Genomic DNA, 24,551 nt, shown 5'->3' with positions numbered 1-24,551 from the left:
GGGCTATCCTTTCTAACACACGTAATAATACATTTAAAATTCCAAAATGACATTCGGGGCTCAAAATTAAACTTGAAAATGACATAATATACAAAATAGCATTATTCAAGGAAAAAAATACATTAATTACATTGCTTAAAATATATTTTATAGATTTTAATGAAATCTCCAGAATTTAAATGTTATTATTAGTTTCACATTCTCACCCCCTTAACCTTAACAAAGGAGAATACTTGCACTACAAATATTTTAGTCATACTATACTTAGGTTTCTTAAACTTCTTAAATACAGCATGAAAATGTACACCAAATTTTAAGACTGTATTTACTTGGTATAGTTACACGTTTACCAGAAAACAAAGCAACATTCCTGACAGTGTTTCAGAATTTGCACAATGTCTGGTTTTTAAGCCTTTTGAATATGTTCTTAGTCATAGTCAGTAATAGTAGTGTGTTTACCTTTTAAATGTAGCTTCATATCTAAGTAAATCTTGCTATATATAAAAATTTATTTGTTTTTAAAAATCTTAGCTTTTTATTTACAAACTGTGGCAGTTCTTTGACTTGCTAATGTTCTCAACATTGTTCACATTAGTGTGTGGTAGACAGGACATGCTGATAATGCACCTACATCAGAACTATTCCCTTGTATTACTGAAATTTTTTAATGTAACATAGTATTTAAGTTAACTTCAATTTCATCTTTGATTTGATTCAAACTGGAAAAAAAAATGGTCTTTGCACACAACTGTTTTTCATTACTATCATAGAAAAACTCAACACTTAATTTAAAGTTAGATCCATGTACACCTACAATAAATATCAATTAATGCAATAAACTAAATAGGAGTGATACCACAATTTTTTACTCTAGATCATAGACTGTGTGTTGTGCTGATGCTGGGGAGTAGTCAAAAGGTTTTTATTCTTTTTGAATGGATTAAAATTTGTAATGCTATTGGGCTGCAACAATCAAGTGGTTGCAAAAGTTATTTACAGAAAATATAATTGTATATTCATTAATAAAACTAAAAGAAAGAAAATAGTGTGCTAAGATGTACTAAACGATAAATTCACAAATAAATGAGTATACTGAATGATATAACTTAAAGTTCAGTGACAGAAAAGAAAGTAAGACCAATCAAGAAGTATTAAACTAATTCTTAAAAAAAAAAAAAAAAAATGTCTGAGAAGCACATTTCCATGTATGCCAAATGTCAAAGGAGGCTGTTCGCTGAGTAAGAGGGCCTTTTTTTTTATAAAGTTTACCAACGGCATATGAAGGTATTATTTCTTATGGTTTGGTAATGAATTTTATTCAAAAGAATAAGTACTGAGCATCACAGTGATCTAAATACACAAACATAATGTTTTGATGAACACTTTATCTGTACCATTCATGGCCAGTTTTCTGTTAACAGTAATGTATGGTGAGAAATGATTACAGTTACTACTGGTAAACTCTTGTCTGCAGTTGCTAGACATGTACACTCCAATAAAAGTTTCAGTTAAAGATCTTTTAGAAGAAACATCATAATGTTAAAATTAAAAATTAAGTTATCAAGAGGCCTCGAAGATAACACATTAGTTACTAGAAATTTCTTGACACTTTAACTTATCCAATGCACTTACTAACAATATTTTTTCAAATAAAAAAAATTGGTTGTCTGTTATCAGATCGGTAAAATATTAACTATCGGAACCTGTAAAAGAACTGGGTTTTTCAGTATCAGGTCATCACCAGAGGAAAATTTAGAAAGTTAACACTCATATATAGGGAACAAAAATTGTAAAACCAAACTTACTAATGCAATAGCAAGATTAACTTATATTTATGAAGTAAATTTTAAATGTGGACTCATTATGACTATTGCATGTAACAGTATAATCAAGCATCCTTTTAAATATACCGAAAAAAGGCTGTTGTCCAAGTTCTAAAGCTTTACCACAAATTTTGCTTTTAAAAATTTTGTACAAAGAATATTGCTCTCTCTTTCTCCCACTTGATGTATACATAGCATAAATGAACCACAAATTTAACATTTAAATACACTTAGTAGAATCTTACTCTGATACACATAAATTGTGCAACTGCACCCTAATTTTAAAGAAACCCTTAGAAATATGACCAAAATAGTTGTAGTACAAAGATTCCCCTTTGTTAATAGTGTTCTATTTCCCTAAAAACAAGTGCCTGGTAAAGCCCTTACAACGACGTTAAATTTAGCTTTTAATGTATTCTGCTGTAAGAAACATCTTCGAACTCTTTTAATATTCCCGAAGACGAAGTCAAAGGAAATTAGTCTTCAATGGAATTCCACTTTCTGGTTTCGCATACCCTTAATAATTTGTGAACACTTCACCAAATTAGAATAAGCAATTTTCTTACATTACCTGAATTTCAGAACATTTGTTGCAGACAAGTGGATTAAAGAAGGCACCACACAGTTGTATTTTCTTTTTTTCCGCTGATGTAACTGATGAAGAAATTTGTTTTCTGATACATCAATTTCAAGAAGTTTCATATGCCTTATGGTGCAAGGCAAAGACTGCAAGTTGTTGTGGGATACATCCAAGAACCTAATGAAGAAAAAATACACACACTTCACATTTTAAACAAAAAACTACTTAACTGTTTACAAATAACAGAATCTTCCAGTTATTTAAGTTCAGATTATGAATGCATAATTGCTACACAAGATAAAAAAAAAAAAAAGTTATATCATGCACAGTGTAACATTGTCTTCTGTTATTGATTCTAAAATGTTATTTAATAAAATAAAATTTGGAAATTAAGAGGCCTTCAAATCAAAAATGTGAAATATTATTAGAAATCAAATTTATGATCTCTATTTATATATAATAAAAAAAAAAGCAAAATTAATCCTACAAAAAACATTTTGACAATTATTGTGAGCAATCTTGAACACATAATCCTTTCCTAGGCAAAATACAACGTTGCTTGAATTGTTTAATATTTAAGTGAGAAATTTGTAATCAGGCTTATAAAAGGTTTTAGGAAATATGCAGATATGTGTGCGTGTTGTCTCTCTCTCTATATATATTATAGGTGTGTGGGTGTGTGTGTGTGTGTGTATATATATAAAATAGGTATATACACACACATATACATACATACACACACATATATCTGTGTATGTGTGCAAATATTCGTAAACACAATAGTTGCAAAAGCAACTAAAATACTACTATTTGCATTAGATCAAATATGAAAAAATACAATTTGTGAATACATACAAGCACATCTGTTAGGTTTTAGTGGTTCGAAGCGATTCTTTTCCACCAAATTTAAATCTTGTCATTTCTAATCTAACAATATATTAATTTATTATAACGTGTACTACAAATCATGTAAAGAGTTTATTCTGAGAAATTGAAATTAAAATTAATCGTCTTAAATAATTCAACATGCCGCGGTAGCTTGACGGTAGTTAATACACACAATGCCAATTTCCAAATAAAACAGAACGTTAGTGGGAATGCCAACATCTACTGGTTTATTTATGAACACTGATATCATTTATAAAATGTTAAAATAAATATTCAAAGCATTTGATTGGTATAACCTTCTCTGTATTTCTTTTGACTTTAACAGTTAATAACAGAATTTTGTCTTTTACAGATTTTTGAGGTTAAAATGAAATTAATTTCCCATTTCTGCATTACATTTTTGTTTAACCATTTTGTATTTTAGTAACCAAATGGAACAACAATAACAAAGTCTTAATCTTTCATGTTATATTCATAATAAAAATTAGTACATGGTTTGCTGCATGTAAAAATTGCTATTAACTGAACCACAGCTTTTTTTATTTAGTAGTTTTGTTGAACACAGAAAAAATCTATGTAAACTCGCTACTGCAAATGGGTTGGACATAAACCATATCTGTGCTGGGTGCTGTGTAGGCCAAATCTCGGTTGTTCTCGTTAAAAACGTAAAAATTGAGATATATATAGTGTATATTTTTTAATGAAGTTTATTTTCATTAAATGGATACCGGGCAAAGTGGTGGTGAGTTCGAAATATGACAAATCAAATATATCTAAAAAATATAATAGTGGAATCTTATATTTATTAACCAGCACCAAGCAAACTACAGAATGTTAAACTTACCACTTATGTACTGACAACTCCAAAAAGTAGCCTATTTTAAATTAAACTTTACATATTTTATAATTAAAAATTATTACAAAGTTACTATTTAATTTATTTTACTTTTTCAATTCCCTATTCACTTGAAGTATCCTATCACACAGGGGGTCATTTCGGGTTAAGTTAGATTTGTTGTAATGTCTAGGGCACCACCACACGTGTTTCTGGGCATGTGGACCCGGCTACTCCTGCCTCTGGGTCGTGATGCCGCCAGTGTGTAGCGATGCTCGTACCCTGAATTTACAATAAAAAACTACATCCACTATAAGCGGTGGACATGCTATATTTATATTAAAAGGTAAATTAATTAGGCTCTTGAAGGTGGCCCACACATCTTAGTCTACCTAACTATTCCTATTTCATGAATTTATTCACGATAGATGTCTGTTCTTCCTTCACATAATTTTGCACAGTCAAAAAGTCGTAGCGGGGTTGGAGAGAGGTTATTTCCGTGATTCACTTGTCCTAGGTACTTTGGTCCATCTCGGGTTCGTCTTCATTGAGTTCCTCGACCATCATCTGAAATGTGGAGTCTGCTAGAGAGTAATGTAGAGGCCACCTCAATGGTTCGTCCTGTGGCCACTCTGAGTTGGTTCCACCATCGCCAGTTTCCCAAATAAGCGGGGTGTGTCCAGGTTCGTCTCTTGCCCAGTCTGTTCCTGTGCCGGGCTGTAACTTGCGGAAAGGAGTTGTCTCGTCTGCCCACTAGAGGAACAGTTGTTTCCGGTGGAATGTCTGTGTTGGCTCTTGAACGGGTGACATATTTTTCACGTCTGGGAACCCCCCGAAACTCGAGGTCCATGTCCCCTAACAGGGTTGATGTGGCTTGCTGCGCTCCGGGTCATACGCCTTCCCAGCACGGGGTCATGGGCTCGTGCCCGTCGTGTGACAATTGACTGTCCTCTTCCTTGGGTGCTAATCTCACCATATCCCGGTGATATTTCGTCATCCGTCCCATCAGCAGCCTGACTTCCACAGCCGTGTTCCCCAGCAACTTAATGACTGGGACTGGGCCGGCCCATTGAGGCCAATCCGGCACAGATGGCCGCCATGTTTCTGATCCGCTCCACGGGATTTATTTCCACGTGCTTTGGATCCCGACACTCGACTCTGAATTGTCAGGGTAAGGAGAGGCTATACCATTGTACTAACGAGGCTGGTGACTCGCCTGTGACTATGTTTACCCTCTAGCTTAAACAGTAAAAAATGTCGGACGTGCCTGTCCCACTGGGTGTGGTCATCCTCGAGTCACAATCTGAGCTGGATCTTAATTTTTTGATTTCGTCTCTCAGTGAGATTTGCCCTGGGATGGTATATTGGCAGGGTGTGTGGCATGACTTGCCATTTCATGCAGAATGTGGCCTACGTGTGACCCGAAAACTGGGTCGCGTTATCCAACAGTAATAATCTCGGAAATCCCCACCAGGGAAAGAACTTGGTTTCCAGTGCCTGTGCTACTGTTCTCAACCAACAGTTTGACAAGGGTTACATTTTTACCCATCAGGAAAAACAATCGGTTACCACAAGCAAAAGTCATTTTCCCTGTGACAAACACGGGTATGGTGCCATTGGGTCGAATGTGACAGTGTAAAATGTTTTGGTTGTTGGTGTGGGACCTGCTGCTCCTTTCTGTCTGGGCATGGAGTCTTGCGACGTTGACAGTGCTGTCAACCCTTGCACTACGTATGATCTCGTTTATGCATGGCCCGTGTGGTTTCATTCGTGTTGGGATGGACGGCAAGTTTGTTGACAAACATCAGCTGGAAAATCTGTTCGCACATCTGTTGTGGTGCGATTGTCAGCCTGCAAGTGTCCGTCAACAACTCTTCTGTAATCCTCGCATTCCGCATTCCACTTCTGCGCCTGCCTGTACTAACTCCCTCATGCTTGTGTCAATCCGCAGTGTGTTCCGCAAAAACTCGTCCAAGTTGACCAGGTCGTCCAGCTCTGTGCCGGGGGGAAGGGTAGATATTAACTTCCACGTTAATATTGTATAGCTCCGTTGCTACACGTGTACGTGGTCTGGTCCGCTGGTGGGGGGAAGCAACTTGTCCCAATCAGCAACGTCTCTAGCCATTAGTCGTGCCGGGGTTTCGTGACAATTCGTCAGTTTTTTCCCCGGGAACATGTTCATGTAGTAACATCACCCAAAGCGTCAGTTTTGAATGGCGCCCCTGCATCGTTGCCAGCCATTTCATGCACTGACTGTCAATTTGCAGTACAAAACGCTGTCCCTCTAGGTGTGGTAGGTATTGCTGCAATGCCCAGACCACGCCTAAACACTCACATTCATTAATGCTACAGCGCTGCTCGACATTACCAAACCTGGTGATGGCGCCGATCCCTCCCTGGCTCAAATCAGTTTGGACGATAAGTTGTCAGTTTGGGTCAAGTCGGGCTAACGTGACATTGTCGTAAACAGCTTTTTAGTTGCATGGACATATATAACGCAGAGCTGATCCATTTAAACTGTCTTTTCGACGACAACAGCTCTGTCATAGGTGCAGATACAATTGAGAATTCTGGGATAAAGGTGCAGAGCCAGCTGGCCAGTCTGAGAATGTGCTGTAGTTGTTTTCTCATGCATGGCGGTGGTTTGTGTAGGATTGTACCCAGGTGTTTCTCTGTCTGACCATTTCCCCCTGCGCTTACTACCAAACCCAAGAAGTCCAACTCAGTGGTACCAATGTGACACTTTTTGCCATTGTATATTAACCCATGGGTCCCGAGCCTCTCCAGAACTAATGCCAGGTGGTGGGCATGATCCTACCACGTTTGTGACCAGATTATATTATCTAGATAAGCCGCAGCGGAATTCCCTACATAGTCTCCTAACACGCCATGGGCATTGCACAAAATTGAAACCTGCGTCCGTCTAGTATTGTGAATGCGGTCTTAAGTCTGTCCTCTTGGCGGATAAGCACCTGCCAGTATCCTCTCAAAGTCAAGTGATAAAAAGATTTTGGCATTTTCCAGTCCGGCAAAAGTGTTGGCAATGTTCAACACAGGTGGTGGGGCGATTATAGTTAGTTTGCTTATAGGCTTTAAATTTACACAAAAATGTAAGCTACCATCTTTCTTTTCTGCAAGAACAATTTGAAAATTTTACAGGCTTACTGTGGGTTCTATTATTCCATCACATAACATTTCGCGGACTTGCGCCAAGATTGTTTGTTTACCCGCATGTCTGTAACTGCCAGGGGGGTGAATATAGGCTCGTATGGGTAAGTTGGCGTTGCATGCTCCGGCCCTTCAGGGCGTCAACTGTGGCAAACACATGGCTCTGTTGGTAGAGACAACACTGTATCGCTGCACGGTGCTCATGCGGAACAGTGGAACAGCTGGTCAAGACTAACCTTGTTTGGCAGCGGGGGTGTGGGTTGACCGATGCCATGGAGCATCCTCCGGCCCTGAGTGCTGACGTGGCGCCCCCCCCCCCCCCCGACCTCACATTGATTAGGAGTCCTGGTCATGGACTCTGATGTGCAGCACCGCGACGCCCTGTGTGTTGCAGGCGTCTCCTGCGGTGGCCAGCTGAAGTTGGCTTTCTTGAGCCACCAAGTGGTCTTTCTCGACAAGTCGTGCTGCAAGCAGTTATGGCTTGCGGCCGTGTCAACCAAGGCCTTGACCGCAAGTCTGTTTACAATCAATGACACTCAGATAAGATATCCCTATGCAGCACTCACGTTACCCAGGATGGGGCTTGTCAATGTCTGTAAGTTGTCATCGTTCGGGTTCGGTGCAGGGGAGGGTTTGTGGTCTACCGTACCGCCCCCTACGGCCCGTTTCCCGCCGATTCATCTCTGGCGCCTTCGTGGCGGAACTGGTTCCGTACCGGGCAGTGCATGTGCCAGTGATACACAGCTCCTGGGCAAGTCTAGCACCTGGGTGGTGGCCCCTCCCCAATGGCTCGATTCCTCCAGGCGGGGGTTGCTCAGCTCTCCCCCTGCAGGTTGGCGGTGTGTCAGTGGGTTATATGGCACTATCACCCCTGGACCAACAGATTTCTTGTTCTTGGCACGGCGCTTCGTCATGGGGCTCAACCGGGACGCTTACACCGTTTTTAAGTCTTGCTGGAATGCGCGTGTGCAACTATTGAAACTCTTCCTTGGTCTTTGCGTCCTATGACGTAGGTGCAGGAGCAATTCTGGCCGCATTGCTTCCACCACATGTTCAGAGATGTTCCCTGGGTCGCTAGTTGGGAACAATCACCGTTGTGGGTGCACTTTCTGTATCATAAATAGCCTCCGCTGTCCCTGTGAGCCCCAGCTCCAAACAAAAGAGTTCCGTGCGCACGTTCATCTCAGCGCAAGTGTCTGCGAAACGTTTTTAGAACTTCTGAGCGAAATCGACCCATGGCATGTCGAACTCGCCGAGAACCGTCTACCATGTCTTGGCGTCTTCCTTCAGGGAGCAGTCTATGTGCTCAGTTCACTCGGCATCCGAAACTACATAGCGCCCCAATCGCTCCTCACACTCACTCAAGAAATTCCCTGGGTCCTAACAGTTTCTTCCTACAAGCTCCGGCAACTCGATTAGTCCGATGGGGTTCGCACTGACACACTTTACAACGGCAATGTGATTTGCGGCGGCACTGCTGCTACCGCGGCACTACTGCACTAGATCTGGCTACGTGTCTCGGACGCGTACACTTAGTGCAGTCGTAGTCATTCTGGTTAAAGAGAATCTCGGCCTTAATTAAAGTTAGTTGGTGTTAGTTCCTTCGCACCCGACATGGCGGTGAATGGTGGCGGAACCGGTATCAGAATTCGGTTTCCTCACTCGCGACGCGTTATGTGGCCACACACACACTGTCTGCCTGTTGTTTACGCATCCGTATCTGTGTGCATGCTGTGTTCACGTGACCAAAACAATGGTAGGTTGCCTCACTGCTGCACTCCGATGAAAAACCACACAACTCATGCGCTAAGGAATCATGTGACAGTTTATTCGCTGCCTCATCACACGCTCTTGGGCACCATTTGCTATTGCACAGGGGGTTGTTTCGGGTTAAGTTAGATGTTTTATTATGTCTAGGGTGCCACCACATGTTTCTGGGCATGTGGACCAGGCTACTCCTGCCTTAGGGCTGTGATGCCGCCAGTGTGTAACGAAGCTCATACCCCCAATTTAGAATAAAACACTACATTCACTCTCAGTGGTGTACACGCCATATTTATATTAAAAGGTAAATTAAGCTCTTGAAGGTGGCCCACTACTCAGTCTACCAAAGTCATTGCACATGGTCACGCTCATGAAAGAAACAACTACATATTCCTATTTCATGAATTCATTCACGACATACATTCATTCTCCCTCCACATAATTTTACACAGTTAAAGAGCCGGTGGCACGAATAGTTTAAGAGTAGATCCAGGACACCGCATGTTCTGGACAGAATTAGAGTTCATAGGACATGACAAACGAATAAAAATAATGTTTACGTAAAGCAGTTTACTACTCGAGGTAAGCCCTGACGTTACGTTAATGTGATTTATATAATATAAGTGAACAGATGGACGTGGATCAGCAAATTGCAAAGTTGAAAACGACGGGTGAGTGGAGCTCCTTAGCTGGGTAGCGGCGGCAACACACTGGGCTCCTCTTAGCACGCCCTAGAGGCAGGTCACCTGCGCATTTACGGCCGATGTTCGTTCCAAACATTTGGAAAAGCAGGCCACCGGGAAAAGAAATGACTACACACAAACCTTACTTACACTTAGCCCAATGACTGCAAATAATAATAGTGATTAAGGGGGTGCCTCCCATTTCTGGCCAAAATTTTATATTTACAGTAATTACATTTAAACTTGTAGACTTTTTCAGTTGTTTAACTTGCACAAAAAAATAAAAAAATATATACAGCGCATACTTTTTGCATAATTAGCTGCCAAAGTTACATTTTTAACGTTTATGGGTTGTATAATAATGAGAATTTAATTTATTGCAGAACTGAAACTTTTTAGGTTTAACTGCAATGCCACAGGCTACTTCAAGAAGAGGTTTAAATTTCTTTGAGAAATTATTAATTAATTTTACCTGGCATTTCGAAATTCTCAAATTTGTTACGATTTTGACAGCCAAGAAACATGAAATGAGTTTTCGTGATAGAAATGCAAACCATATCATGAAGTAGCCAATGGCATTGCAGTTAAACTTAAAAACTTTCAGTTCTGCAATAAATTAAATTCTCCTTATTTGTACAACCCAAAAATGTTAATAATATAACTTTGGCAGCTAATTATGCAAAAAGTATGCGCTGTATATATTTTCAATTTCTTGAAAGTTAAACAATTGAAAAAAATCTAAAAGTTGATCAGTGATTAATATAAATATAAAATCATGACCTGAAACTATTTAAAACAAACAAAATATTAATTAATGCTCACTTTGGGACTGTTCGGCAATGTTTGGGTCCAGGAATTTTTATTACATTATAGTTAAAAGTAACCGTCTTGAAGTGATCACTCCGTTCGCTAAAACACAAAACACTAGGGAAAAATAAAACCATTAACATATCAATTTATTTACTTAATTTACGGGAACTTTTGAATACAAAATTTGTAGCGAAATATTTTTAAATTTCTGTTAAAAATATATATTTTGGACATAATTATAGAAAATAAATAGTCTTTAAAAGCATCAGAAATATGAAATGGCTACAAAATGCAGCTGTTTTGTTTACTGCAGTCAAGCCTGATTAAAATTTTATTCAATAATCACCAAAATCTCTGCTATGTTACAAAGATCAAAAACTAAGTAAATCTGAAAATTGCTGAAAAAGAACACGCAACCATTTTTCACCTTTAAAATTCAATTTTTATTGCAATACCATCACTCAGCAACCGTAGATGATAGTATTCATCCAAATACCAGCAGCAGGTTCCCCAACCTTTGAGCATGACAAAACTTACGGTATTAAGCATTGCCACGTGGTGTTGTCAAGATGTAACTAAGCTTTTTCAGCACTTATTTTAAGAAAAAACTGTGCACAAATTATTACGGTGAATACTGTATTAAGTAAAACATCATAGAGCATTCCAGCTACTGTGATCACTTTTGAATTCTTGCCAAGTGTTTTCTTCCAGTCTAGATGTTAAATTAACTTGTTCTGAAATGTTGTCAGCTGGAATACGTGCAAGACGGGATATCATCTTTTGTGTAACTGCTGACAGGAATGACTATCACATGTTGATTACAAAATCTAATTCATATAAGCTGGAATGCTATATACCTGGTAAAAATTTTCATGTAGCTACTAGCAGGGGCACAACAACAGGGGGGAGCAGGGTATTTTGCCACCCCTCTGAAACCTTGAAGTGGGGGCAAACGGGGGCAAAGAAAGTGTTGTGTAATCAATTTTTAGATAATAAAACTGCTTAAATAGCACCATTTTCCACCTTCAAATACAAATTTTCAATTGATGATTCTTTATAAAAAGGTATATTGCCGCCCCCCCCCTTTGGAAATTTAGTTGTTGCGCCCCTGGCTACTAGGATGTTTTTGAGCTTAAAGTATACAAACCTAAGCTTTGACAGTCTTGATATCAGAAATGACAAGTGAGTCAACTGGTTATCACTCACTTTCAACGTGACCAAGGAGACCAGGTTGTAGATTTCTTCTGGCAGTGCACTCAGCTACAGGTTAGACAGAAAAGCATTTTTGTAAGTCTGCGAAACTTGAATACTTACAGAAGATGGCTAAGACCGTTGAGAGGGAAAGATGGAAGAGCAGGTGAAAAAGGAAGGAGGGGGGATCCGAGCACCAGGAAAGAAAGGGGGAGAGGGCCTGGTTATGTTTTGAAATATTTTTTAATGTGTGTTTACCCTGATAGTAGGACTGTTGCTAATCAAATACCTTTGATAACCTTACAAGTTATATGAAGTGCATAGATGTCATTTGCAGTTACCATGGAAATATTTAGTCAAAATTTTTTTTTAAATTGCATGTGATGTCACCAGAGGTTGTCGGGGTGTTAGAGAGACGTTAAATAAGAAGGGCGCCACAGTGTCTAGGGGGCACGGACCCAGATGAGACTCTTAACTCTGGGTGTGATGTCGCCCGTGTGGGGACATGACTCGACCCCCTTACACTGCGTACAGCAGACCTGCCAACATTAAAATTAAAAAAATTATGAGGTCCTCGATAAAAATTTTTAGGCCCACAAATACATGTCAGATATAAAAAAATTGGTTGTCTGTAAAGTCGGTTTACGGACGATAGTTTAACGTGACGTCATGACAAAACATTGATGAAATGTTTGCATACTTTATGAATAAAATTGAATCATTTTTATTTTAATAATAAAAAAATAAATACTTGAAATTATACTAGTAATCAGATTTTTAAAATGCAAGAATATTTAACCTTTATTGCCGAAATTGTTGTTGTAATAAGCCAAGAAAACCACATTAACTTTTCACTTCACATTATAAACAGTCGAGTGGAAGAGAGATAGATGCGGCGCAAGCGTACAATGAGCGTAAAGAGACACAGCATAACGGAACAAAGTGCGTAACGGGACACAGCATAACGGAACAATGTGCGTAATGGGACACAGCATAACGGAACAATGTGCATAACGGGACACTTTTTCGTGCGTGCAGCCGGCGTTCATCGATTTATTAGACATTGTCACGTCAACAACAAATGAGAATCTTTAAATTTAAGTGACATACCTGTACATATGTTACATGGTCTCTACTTCAAAATTAATTTCAACAAATTATAGGTTGCAGATTTTGCAGCCTTCAAAAATTTTTCATTGAAGAGTTGTTCATAACACACGCCCTCTTGTGCAGATTTTACTTTTCGCAAGGTTTCAAGAGATTTTTCCGACAATGACGATCTGAATTGGATTTTTGTCTTCTTTACCTGGCTAAAGATCCTCTCACACTCGGCGTTACTATGAGGAATGGATAAAATACTGCAAAAGTTGAGCTAACTTGTCATACTTCAAACTCCCATCTGTAGTCTTCATCTGTCCAATCAATGACCACTTAGAGTCAATTCTTTGCTGCTTCAATATTTCCTCAGGAATATCTTCTATTTGAAATGAAGAAAATTGTGACTGCAAAACATCAATTGCAGCATCTATATCTTGTCCTTCCATAATAATAATATTTGGAAATTTATCAACAAAATATCTTGCACTAGAAAATGATGCATGGCTTATGGTTTCAATGCTGTGCTACTTCTGCATGAGCTAGAAATGTACTTTTTAATAAATTTGTGTACTATGTAGTTACATGCAGCCACATAATACTGCCTAATTGAACTGTAAAACAATTTGCCCTGTTCAACACTCAAGCGACCCACAATTTTGAATGCCGCACTACCAATAATCAAAACTTTATCCATTTTTTGATTATCACGAGTGTGATAGTCAATCTCCAAAGGAGAAGTAGATGATTTTACTACATCAGCACACCCAAATTTTGACATCAAGTTTCCCAACAGGTCGTAAAGTGTGGATTTCAGTTTCTGAATCTGCGGTTCTTGCGACTGTAGTGGTACATTGGTCTTGTCGAACATAGGGATTACATTTAAGAGAAACGTGCAAAATGCCATGTTTAAATCACTAGATAAAAACATGAATAGCCTCTCTTCTCTAGTAAGTTGGGATGACATAGGTCTACCTTTTTCTGCTGATACCTGAGGAACTGATGTTTTCATTTTAGGTTTATTTTCTTTGAGCTGGTCACATCCATTTTAGAACTGCGCTTCTTTGAACTGTCAGGTTTAGAAGCTATTTTACTGAAAAAAGTAAACTTTTTTTTTTTTATCATTTGAAGACACTGCATGGCTACTGTTTGTACTACTACTACTTTCTGTGTTTGTGGCACTGGACAAAACTGTGAGGTTACTTTGACTACCTTGTTGAGATGGAATTAATCATTCACCTATTTTTGAAACTAATTAGGGGTATTTGTAGCTCTGAAGTGTGCTCCTGCTTTCATCTGCAAATTCAGGCTGACATTCTACCAAAAAAAAAACTAGTTAATGGCTGCCATTTTTCTACCAACCTTGTCAAGCATTTTCCTAACGAAAGCCATCGTGTACACACATGTTTGAGGTAGGGATGGGTCGGTACCGGTTCTCGGTTCTCGGTTCCTACGGTTCTCAGCATTTTAACCGGCACCGAGAACCGCAGCTAAAATGTCGGTGCCGGTACCGGTACCGGCAGTATAGCAAAACCCTTTACGAAAATAGTCCTTCACTATAACTTAACTGCAGCATGAAATGGCTCAACTCACGTCCAATCCACATATGAATTATTTTTTTGGACTTCCGCGGAATAATATTCATCTCTAACTATAAAATAAATAACACGTGAAAATATTTAATGTTCTCGCCACATCTGTAAACAAAGTACGTTTTACAATCAAAACATAACAGTTGAAGGTGCCATAGATGTAGTTCATAGAGGTGTGCAACTCTATGACGTGCCTCAGCAGAGATGTGAGAACAGAAAGACGCCATGTTTGTTTCAATTTGTTTTTAAAAATAGGCAGTTAATTGAGTCGTTGACACGTAAGTAATGGTGACTAGTGTATTGCAAATTCCACAGAATATTTGTTTAATAGAATTAATGATTGATTAAAAATTTTCCGTAATAATTTTCGGCATTTTTTTGTGCAGTGCTTGGGAATGTAAGTTCACTGCATCTGCAGCCATCTAGTGTAATGGCTAGTAACTTTCTCTTTTAGACAAACGGGATTTTTTTGAAGGGGAATTTACAAAATGCTTGTTGACGCTTGTAAAGTATAATTATTCTGGCCAAACAGAGCAAATTGTGTAAGAAATGGCATTAGAAGTGTGGCAGTAATTTACTGTTGACTGTGCTTACAAACTGAATTTAATGTAGGCAATAAGTTTGATGGACAATTTAATATTTTAATTCCTTGAAAGTTCACCATCACTGTATTTATTTCCATTATTGTAACATTTTCTTTTTATTCCTATGTTTTAAAGGAGGGTTTAATTAATATAGTAAATTTTAGTTTTATTAAGGTTGGTGTGTTCTGTAGCTTGAAAACTATACTAAACCTTTTAATTTTCTTTGATAGCCTCTTTAAAGACTGAATCATTATGCCAATGCATTTCTTTGTAAGCATACAATAAAAAAACTTTTTGAGGACAGAACAATACAAACAAATTATTATTTTCAGTGTTATAAACAGTAAATTGTTGAAGATGTAAGTCTGGACACATGCTTTTTAGTGCTTTTTTGTAGCCAAAACAATAAATAGTTTATTACTTAAAACACCTCATAAATAATGTGTGAATAATATTTATTTTATTTTTTTAAGTCAGAACCGAGGAACCGAGAACCGAGAACCGATTTTTAAGAACCGGTACCGAACCGAGAACCAGGAAAAAACAGGAATTGACCCATCACTAGTTTGAGGACTTTCCTAGTGTCTACGTCATGCAGCATCTGAGATTCTTTTAGCTTTTCTTTCCTATTTACACTCTTTTCCAAATAGTAAAATATATCAATCAAAATGTCATTCACTTTAGATGGAAGACAAGCAGCAGCTTTTTCAGCACATAAATTTATCAAATGGCTGAACAACCAACAGCAATCAAATTTTCCATTTTACTTTTCATAACAGCAGCCACACCACTTTTATGTCCCATCATCACTGGCGCATTGTCAGCGCTTAGCGCCAAACAGTTTGAAAACGGGATGTTGTTTTCTTTTAAGGTATCAAGTAAAAGATTACCAATATTTACTCCTGTTGAGTTGCCTTTGAGAACTGGTACTGCCAAGAGCCTATTTTGAATTTCGAGCTTGTCTTTACTGTGGAAAGTAACCACAATGGGGTAAAGTTTGCAATCACTTTCATTACTACCATCGGTTGCGAAAGAAAATGGTGTATTACATAACACAGATACAAGTTTCTCATGCGAGCTTTGATCCATTTGTCCCAATATTGCTGCAGATTTGAACCTCGCACAGCAGTATTTTTTGGCAATGTTACTATTGGGAAACATCTTTCTAAAAAGTGGCCCTGCATGATCACTACACGACAGCGCTAAATTATGTTCAACTAAAAAAGATGTAAAATCACATTCTGCTCGTGTAACACTATTATCACTGTTCACAGAAAAATTTAGTTTTTTATAATACACTTCACGTGTTCATTGTGTTTTTTTGGAGCGACATGTTTCACAATGTCTCGTCTTCCACTATGCGAGATAGAAAAATCAGCACGGCACACGCTACAAAATGTGAAATTGCTTCCTTTACGTGACTCGAGTATTGATGGAAACTCGTTACTGTAAGCTTTCATAAAACTTGTTTTGTAACTTTTACAAACAGTTCTATCAGACATGTTCACGTTGCTCTAGACAAACAAACACTGCCGCCATTTGCCAAACAACAAAGGGAGCAGCGCAAGACGAAAATAAACATTCAACTTCGACACCAACTACTCACTTACTATCGACTATCGAACACGGCGAGAGCATGGTATGTGGCTTGGCTGCACCAAACAGCACGGCCCGGCTCAGCCAAAGAGCATGAGCTCGGCACGGCCCGGCCGGAGGCGAAACGTAGCCGTGGAAAATATCAGCAACAGGTTCAAATATAACAATACTGTTACAGTTAACACAAATAAATCATAGTATTTACATAGCTGAACCTCAAAATAAATGCAACCTTAAAATCTTATTCACAGTTGCATTGCCACTAATATTCCCCCTTGCTGATGCAATATAATTATGTATTTAAAAAAAACTCGGGGCCCCGAAAAATTGTGAGGAAACAATATTTTGGCGTGAGGGCGTGAGATGGACCCTAAAATCGTGAGCCTCACGCCAAAATCGTGAGAGTTGGCAGGTCTGCTACAGAATAGTTGACCTGGGCCTGCTCTCAGCGACAGGCACGCTATGTATTAACGCCGTTGGGCTCTTATGGCATCCCACACGCCAACCTGAAGTACACATGTGATCAAACGAAGAGACAGGTTCGGTAACGCTGTGATATATTGTAGACTACACGGTACAATTCCCGCTTGAGCGCGTTACATACAGAACCTTAAATATGTTAACACTGATTAAAAGCCTTGCGGCGCGATCGGTTTACGGGCTGTCCGGGGCCACCACGTGGTCTGACATTACGTTCGTGGTGATGTCTGAACTCCTTACGGATTACAATGCTATTAATGAAACAGCCGACCCCCGAGGTAGGCTCCGAGGATGGCGAAAGCGATTAATAATAATTACACAGAACAGAATTACCGGGTCAGTATAGCGAAGTGTAAGTCCTCGCAGTGTAGAGCACGTCCTACCTCAGGTGGTGATGCAAAGTGACTCTGCGAGCGATGGCCTCCAGGGTGACAGGACAATTGTGTTGCGCGCCAAGACAGATAGCATCGTTATTCCGAACCATATCGCGCCATGGCATATTTAATAAAACCAATTAAATCACCAAACACCTTTTTACATTTTACCCAGGTGGTCCATGAACCACAATCACATAATAATTAAGTTAAAAAACGAAAGAATTAAATAAAGTTACCGTAACTGGATGCGCAGACTTGCCAACTTTTGAAACCCTCAATTAGTAAAGTGCATAAAAAATAATATAACACGCGTAAACTGCTCACGGCAATTGAAAAATTAATAAACTTTCATGATATCACATTTTTTTCTAGTAATCGAAATTATGCAATCGTTTTAACATACATTAACATTGGAGACCAACAATCATGCTCATTATTTACCATTATGGAAACATTTTTGCTTAGTATCACATCAAAGAAAAAACTTTGTTCCTTGAGGTACCCTACAAATCAACTGAGTGTACCTTTGTTACAATATACACTGATATCATTTAACTTCCATGCTCCATATAAACAAAGGATTTTATTAGAACTACTTGCCAGAAAAAAATTAACTTTTTTTAATACAGTAAACAAAGTTCCTAATTTGTAATGAATTAAATATAGGATATATCTGATATGTATAAATACACTCACCAATTGAGTCAGGAATGTTTTCTTCAGATATGACTGAGTAAGTATAAGTAAGCACAAATAAACAAAAGTATAAAAAATATATACAATAGAACAAATTACGTGGTTCGCTGGCCTTCGACCAATAATATAACTCAATTACCGCACTCGCTTCCACAGAAACAACACATGGCAACAGCTTTCACAAACCATACAATAAAATATTTAAGGCGGATGGAAAATACATGTTTTAATAAACGTCACGTACTTAAAATTCGTAAAAAATGCAGACATCCTCGTACAATCGTAAAACGGACGTGATTTTCGTACATTTTACAAAAAAAATCGTAAAGGCTGGCAAGTCTGGGATGGCCTTCAGCAAGTCTGAGTCTGTAGCTGCCCTTTAGCATTTCTGCTGAAAGGAAAACAAATGAATAAAGTATTTTGCCCTGAAACTTACATACACAACACTAGGGATAATTAAAAAAATACAATAATAATAATTAAATAGAAATTAGGAGGGAATGAGGCACTGGCTCGACTCTGCCTCTTGCCGGGCGTACACACACGCACACGTCGGCCGCGGGAGATTCGAATGAACGGGGCGGAAGGAGAGGGGTAGGAGGGTGGTAACATATCGAGCTCTTGGGAGTGTAGCCCCAGTCGATGTCACATGGTTTGAAAAGTAGATAGTTAGGTGATAAGGAGAAGGCACAACAAAATTGTTTGTCCCCAGGCCCTGTGCTTTTCTCAACGGCCCTGAATATAACAGAACTTTCTATGATGTAACGTAAGCAGTGGTGGAGAGAAGGCGAATGATACCTTTCCATCTAAGATTTGGCTATTTTTTTGTTACAACTACATTGAAGCATCTCTAATACGGCATGTTTTACCATGGCCATGCTGGATAAGGAATTCAAACGTCAATGTAAGTTATTTTTAACAGGAATACCAAATGTGAAATGTTACCTGCAAAAGACAGGAAACACTATTGAAATAAAAATCTACAGTAATGATAAACTTTGAGAAAACTAAAAATGCCGGTGACCGAGTTCAACAGAAAAAAATCAGAACTGAGATGCATGCCAGATAACAGAAAGTACCGAACCATAGAATGCCGGATTAGACATTACACTGTAATAAACATCCTCATTATTGGCATATAAAGGCATTATTAATATCCTTCCAACCTTTATTAATTGTATTAATTGTTCACTTTAAGTATTAAGTTGTTCACCTACAGACCAGACCATAACACAAAGGACCTCAAAAGATGCAGTTCTCCATCCCAGCATGAGGGCACGTTTGAGAAGCAGTCCAGTTCAACTAGCATTTCGCCAGTCACTCCTACACCCGTTAGGAAGCAACACTGTGATCAAGACCCACTGTCTGTCAGCGAAAAACTGACCACACTGCTCTAGTGCCCTTTGGGTTAAACAAGCATTAACCTTTCTCACGTGCTGATCTACGCAATCAGACTATGATATCGCAGTGTAGAAGCAAAACACCTATATTATACCCTTGTCTTTCACTTATTGTTATATGACATTACATCGAATGTACAATTAAGGAAACATACTTTTGAATTTTTTTTTGTCCGCGACAAGGTAGATAGAGAAAAGGGACTGGGAAGAAATTGTCAGTGATCATTGCATCACTAATAATAAAAAATGCCGTGTAAAGATATTCAAGAGAATTGCTGAAAATATTTAATATTTTTCAAACATACAATAGCCTTTGCACTTACAATGCTTATGCAATGTTTGAAACAAGCAAGTAATTTTCGACTATGCTATTTCATAATGAGCAATAATAATAATAATTTTTAATAACTAAAAAGTATTAATAGGTGGTTCTTTTATGTAAGGATCGAAATGGAATTAATATCTCTTGCTTGTAAACTTAATGTCAAATGTTGGCTTAGTAACAGTTTTGTTGACCTTTATGGTCTGATCAAAGGTAAGTGAACTATAAAGGCAATATTTACACTTTATAGAAATTAATATTTAATTTCCTTTAATATTTATTTTGTTTAATTACATTTTCTTCCGAATGTTTATATTTGTACTCTATGATTAATTCAGAATGTAAATTTCTTCGGTTATCATTTTATCTATGTATTACTCTATGTTATTTTAATTTTAAATACTGTCAAGGCTAATATAGCAGTACTTTTTGAAACAACTAGTAATTTAAAGATGAACACGTCAGTAATGGTTAGTAATTTTACTATTTTTTGTTTTAACAACAAACTAAAGAAAATCGTTTACTAGTGACAGGGAAAATATTTTTTTAGAACGAATTGAGACTTGATTAAAGCAACAGCTAGAACACAACTATTTTGACATTGATTTATAATTGAATATTTATAGAAGATTATAAATGGTTATTAATGCCAATATTACTGAGTTTTGAAGAAAATAATAATTTTAATCGACGAAGATAATAATCAGACATCAATATTTTAAATAATTACTTAAGAAGAGAAGTCGATAAAATCCGTGTTTAAGAGATCGCCAAATGACTTTAATTTGCTTTGAAACTACGAAGATTAAATGCCGTTTATAACTCCGAAGAAAGAAGAATCCAGTTGAAGATGGAAAAGTCGCAGTGCGAGCCCGGGAAGGATGAACGTCGTGCAGTCCAGCCCAGTCGCCGCCCATAATCTGAAGGATGGAGTCGTGACAGCGCGTATTCCTGCCGCACGCTAGAGGACGGAGGAGCAACACCAATATCGCAGTCCTGGATGAGTCGAACCAAGGAGTCTCCGAGAACCTACACGTCTCGTGGGTATCCTGCAGCAAGGTTTGGTCCCTTAACCCATCACTCGAAGACTCGCTGAATATAGAAGCACCCGAGCTAATTACAATTTAAACAAGACAAACATTTTCACAGAACTAGAATCTGTTATATTATTTTTAATATTCTTTGTAAAGAACACCGATTAACTTGTTCATCTTTAGATTTACAAATCAAATTCCGGAATCGCGATCCAGAGCTAGATAGTATTAGCTAGTATAGATGGAATTTGATATTGGAATAACGTATTGCTATTTTGGTTGACTGGTACTGCAAATTACGTACCCAGTAGTCCAAGCTCTACCGGACTGAAGTTAGTTGAAATAAATAACATCCAAATAATTAACATTTTGATAGTAAAGATAATTCACTCAAGTAAAAGAATTGTTGGATGCTTTGAAGTTGAGAGTAATAACAAATTCCATCTGTAGTTTAAAATAAATTAGTTTAAGTTAAGTTTTTTCTATTAAGTGTGATTTTGTGCATGTCAAAGTGTATTGTCACCGTCGTCACAAACATTACACACAAATATAAACCGTACATTTCAATTTTTTTTTACATTTTATTCCAAGGTGTAGTCACGATATTAGTATTTAACATACTTTTGTCACACTTTACCTTGACTTTCAGACACAAGCTTCTTGATACAATTCTTAAAACTGAGAGAGGTAGGCTAGAGAAACCGAGATCATTAAAGACATTAAATCATTTCAATATTTAAACTAGATGACTCCACATTTTTTGGCGCCCAAAGTTGAAGCTCGAGTAATGGTAAACTTGCAGTTAACACTATGACAGCAGAAGAAAATAGGACAACGTACTTCCTCAGAAGAAACAAGGATAATATCGGTAGCAGTTCTAGTTCAGACGTAGCTGACGAAGTGAGGTTATTGACCGAAGAAATGGAAGCGAGCACTAGTTCATGAATTCCTAAAGAGGTGAACACATTGAATGATCATCAGCCGTGACAGGAGGAAGAAATAGCATCCGAGGTAAAAGAATCTCAAACCACTACCATAGAGCAATTGTTCAAATTCTTGCAGCAAGAGAAAATTAAGGAGAAAGAGGAACGCGTGCATAAAGAACAAGAACGCGAACGTAAAGAACAGGAACGTGAGTGTAAGGAGAAACAAGAACGCGAACATGAAACAGGAACGCGAACGTGAGAAACAGGAACGCGAACGTGAGAGTAAAGAACAAGAACGCGAGCGTAAGAAAAAACAAGAACGCGAACATGAGAAACAGGAACGCGAACGTAAAGAACAAGAACGCGAACGTAAGGAGAAACAAGAACGTGAACGTGAGAAACAGGAACGTGAACGTGAGAAACAGGAACGTAAAGAACAAGAACGTGAACGTAAGGAGAAACAAGAACGCGAACGTGAGAAACAGGAAGGTGAGCGTAAAGAACAAGAACAGAGTAATAGGTTAGATAATATTGCCAAAATTTTAAATACTGCTTTAAATAAGATTGCAGCAGAAACCGATCAAATTCGAGCAGAAGTAACACAAACACAACAACAAATGGAACAAAACTTTTCTGTAGTGGAAACACAATTAGAAACAGTAGGGACTGGGGAAGAAATTGTCAGTGATCATTGCATCACTAATAATAAAAAATGCCGTGTCAAGATATTCAAGAGAATTGCTGAAAATATTTAATATTTTTTAAACATACAATAGCCTTTGCACTTACAATGCTTATGCAATGTTTGAAACAAGCAAGTAATTTTCGACTATGCTATTTCGTAATGAGCAATAATAATAATAATTTTTAATAACTAAAAAAGTATTAATAGGTGGTTCTTTTATGTAAGGATTGAAATGGAATTAATATCTCTTGCTTGTAAACTTTATGTCAAATGTTGGTTTAAAAACAGTTTTGTTGGCCTTTACGGTCTGATCAAAGGTAAGTGAACTATAAAGGCAATATTTACACTTTATAGAAAGTAAATATTTAATTTCCTTTAATATTTATTTTGTTTAGTTACATTTTATTCTGTATGTTTATATTGCCATATTATAATGCCATACCTCGCATACAAGATAACATTAATGAAACTTTACATGAACATCAAAATAAATGTAAGGAAAATACAGTTGTAATCATTCAAAAGGAACTGGATCAGTTACAAAAGAATCTGGAAGGTAAAGTAAATAGGGTAGAACTTAGGATAAGTGACGTAAAAAAGGAAATGGGACAGCACACTAATGAACTACGTATTAGCAACAAGGAAACTGTTAGTGTAGCTAGTTCTACAGATATTAATACTGAACAAAACACCTCCAATAAAAATATTTTACCAATGACCACTTAACCAATTTTAACATTACACCACCCTGCCAGAAAATGGTTAGATAATGTGCCAACTTATACTGGAAAGAGTACAGAAAATCCAAAAAGATTTTTGAAACAATTTGAAAAATATTGTATGCTATTTAATCTTTCAGATGTAGAGAAGTTTAAATGTGTTAGTCATTGTTTAAAAAACACTGCGTATTTTTGGTTGGAATTACTCAGAGACACCGTCACCAATTTTAGTAATTTCGAGAACTTATTCTTGCAGCAATTTTGGAATACAAGGATTCAAAGTAATCTCAGGATTCAACTACACTCAGAGAAATTCGAGAACAAGAAATTTCAAAATTTAGAATCCCATATCAGTGATATTGTCGCGGGTTGAAATTTTGCAGGGTTGTTGAAATCAAATTTAGGGACTTTACTGACGGGACTCTGGGCTGGCTGCTCTGTTCACTCGTCAGCGCAAGTGGCGTGACCATGTAATTGGGGCACGGGGCCGGCGCGGCGCACTGCAGGCTTGCAGAATTTTGTTTGTTTGTTTGTTCGGCCGCGCGCTGGCGCAGCCACGGGCCGCAGTTACTGGGGCGCGCTGTCGTAACAAGCCGCGCGGTGTGGCCTGCACGTCGGGGTAGAGGGGGGTAGCCTTCCCAGATGTTCTAGTTAGTTGTTTAGTAAATTTGGCTTCAATAACGAGCGATTTGTTATGCTAGGCGCGGCAGGGCGCGCGAATTTAAGCGCAAGTGAGTGGTAACTCGGGGCTCACTCAGGCGGAGGCTATGCGTCTCCCCTGTGGCCACGAGTTGTTTAGTTAGGTCGTTCGTAATGTAGGAATTCAGGCTCACTCTGGCGGAAGCTATGGCCGACGCCAGAGGCCACGAGTAGTTTAGTTCGTAATGTAGTTTAAGTTTAGATCGTCATGTAATCGTCTTCAAGCACTCGGGTGGAGGCTATGGCCCTCGTCAGGGGTCACTAGTCAGAGTTTTTAAAAATGTAATGTTCGTTCGGGATTTCAAGGGCAGGAGAGGCCCCTACGTTTATTTTTAAAGTAATCAATCAAGAGGTGCTTATCGGAAAATGTGAGTATGGAATTATCTTTGTTTTAATTTTAAGTATTAATTATGATTTGATGTATTCGGAAGGACTAGGGAAGAGTTTAGTGAAGTTCTCTCTTTCTCTCTTGTAAGGTCGTTAAACAGTTAAGGAAGTAATGAAGAGATTATTGTTTTAAATTGTAATCCCGCTATTTAAATGTTCTTCAAGACTGATTTTACTTTATTTGACTTTAAGAATAAAATCATTTTAATTTAGTATT

General features: G+C 38.0%; 1 protein-coding gene across 7 annotated transcripts in view; it reads right to left on the bottom strand.

The window, feature by feature from the left end:
• The window catches only part of LOC134527177 (leucine-rich repeat protein 1-like), a 66,480-nt gene that overhangs the window by 4,589 nt on the left and 37,340 nt on the right, over positions 1-24,551 (bottom strand). For all 7 annotated transcript variants that reach the window (XM_063359581.1, XM_063359588.1, XM_063359583.1 and 4 more), the window contains 2 exons: positions 11,699-11,811; positions 2,395-2,580 (listed from right to left, as the gene is read on the bottom strand). In XM_063359581.1, coding sequence (XP_063215651.1) covers positions 2,395-2,580; positions 11,699-11,811 — 299 coding nt within the window. The remainder of the gene's footprint in view (positions 1-2,394; positions 2,581-11,698; positions 11,812-24,551) is intronic.

This window comes from Bacillus rossius, chromosome 1 (genome assembly GCF_032445375.1).
Source record: "Bacillus rossius redtenbacheri isolate Brsri chromosome 1, Brsri_v3, whole genome shotgun sequence".
Taxonomy (NCBI): Eukaryota; Metazoa; Arthropoda; class Insecta; order Phasmatodea; family Bacillidae; genus Bacillus; species Bacillus rossius.
Note: the sequence above shows the minus strand (reverse complement) of the source record. Positions and strands in the feature narration are given on the sequence as shown.